A 1,209-nucleotide genomic window follows, 5' to 3' on the forward strand; every position below is an offset into this window, starting at 1 on the left:
TGGACACTTGATAATTTTAGCTCACCTCGAGATTGTCGCTTGTCCGTTTCCAAGCCGGAACAAACGAGATATTATTGCTACAGTACCCCCGTCTTCATCCAGCGTCTTATCTTTTAAGAGTGCGTTGTTTTTCGGCGTGCACAACAATCTTTTCATCTCGCGACAGACCCTTACGCTTACGTACCGCTTCGATGTATCGTCTCACGTAGTTGTGTTCGTAGACGCGTTCGCCAAAGTCCTCTCGCTCCAACTCTGTCTGCGGCTGGAAGAACGGGTCCATGTCAATGATACTCCAGTGTGAGAAGATGAGTTGTGGGTTACTAGCAGCTCCTGACGTCTGGATCAACAGGTCGGTGGCAAAGCCGAAGCTTTCCACGACTGGCAAGTGAGCTTTCACAGTGAATAGCGCTGTCCCATCGGACAACTCTTCCGAGTAGATATCGCCTCGTCGCTTCGAGATGACACTGTACAACTTGCCGAGCTGCTCGGCTTGACACTGCACTGTGCACTCATACACGGCCTCTACTAACCGCACAGGCTGCTTCACAAAGGACATGAGGCAAGTGGTCCGCATAGTGGAGATTACCTGTCCGCTAAGCGGTCCGTACTTGCTCGCCTCTTCATCTGACACATCGTCGCTTTTCTCATGGAAAACGACGTCTTCAACGATGAACGCGACGCCCCATACCGGTTCATCACACAAAGGTCCAGCCGAGGAGGCCATCTGGAAGCCCGTCACGATGCTGTTCTCCAGTTTCCGGATCTGCTCTGCTTTCTCTGAGTCTTCAACTTGTGTTGCGTTCGACGGGAATAGGCAGCCAGTCGAATGGTATCCTGGAATGTTGTTGATCAACATGTTTGGACCTACTCGTCGAGGGCCACAGCTCCAAATCTGGTGCATTGGTAGCGACTTTAACAAGCTGTGGTCACTCAATTGGAGCGATTTCTCCAATTTTTTCTGGAAAGCCGCGATATCCTGTGCAGCAGCTTCCAATTCCAGGTCAAATTCCTTGGTTTCTGTCTCGTCTGTGGATTTCTTGGTGTGTGTGATAAGTTTCAACAGTGGCGCATTTCTTCCAATAGCTTTGCAGTGTCAGAAGGCAATGGGAGTGCACGCAGCTTTAGAGGTCAGCGTGCCATCTCGGAGTTGTTCCCAACGCACGGTTCGGATCCTGGCGTATCAGCCGTAGTGGCTCGTCTTTATCAAGA

The 1,209-nt window shown here is 50.9% G+C and overlaps 1 protein-coding gene across 1 annotated transcript; it reads right to left on the bottom strand.

Moving 5' to 3' along the window:
- PITG_19679 (elongation factor G, putative) lies at nucleotides 1-901 on the bottom strand (the record flags this gene model as incomplete). Its single annotated transcript, XM_002895848.1, has 1 exon — nucleotides 1-901. One exon carries the CDS (start codon nucleotides 899-901, stop codon nucleotides 107-109), a length of 795 nt encoding a protein of 264 aa, XP_002895894.1.
- Between the last annotated feature and the right edge of the window lie 308 nt (nucleotides 902-1,209).

Source organism: Phytophthora infestans, genomic scaffold (genome assembly GCF_000142945.1).
Source record: "Phytophthora infestans T30-4 supercont1.127 genomic scaffold, whole genome shotgun sequence".
Classification (NCBI taxonomy): Eukaryota; Oomycota; class Peronosporomycetes; order Peronosporales; family Peronosporaceae; genus Phytophthora; species Phytophthora infestans.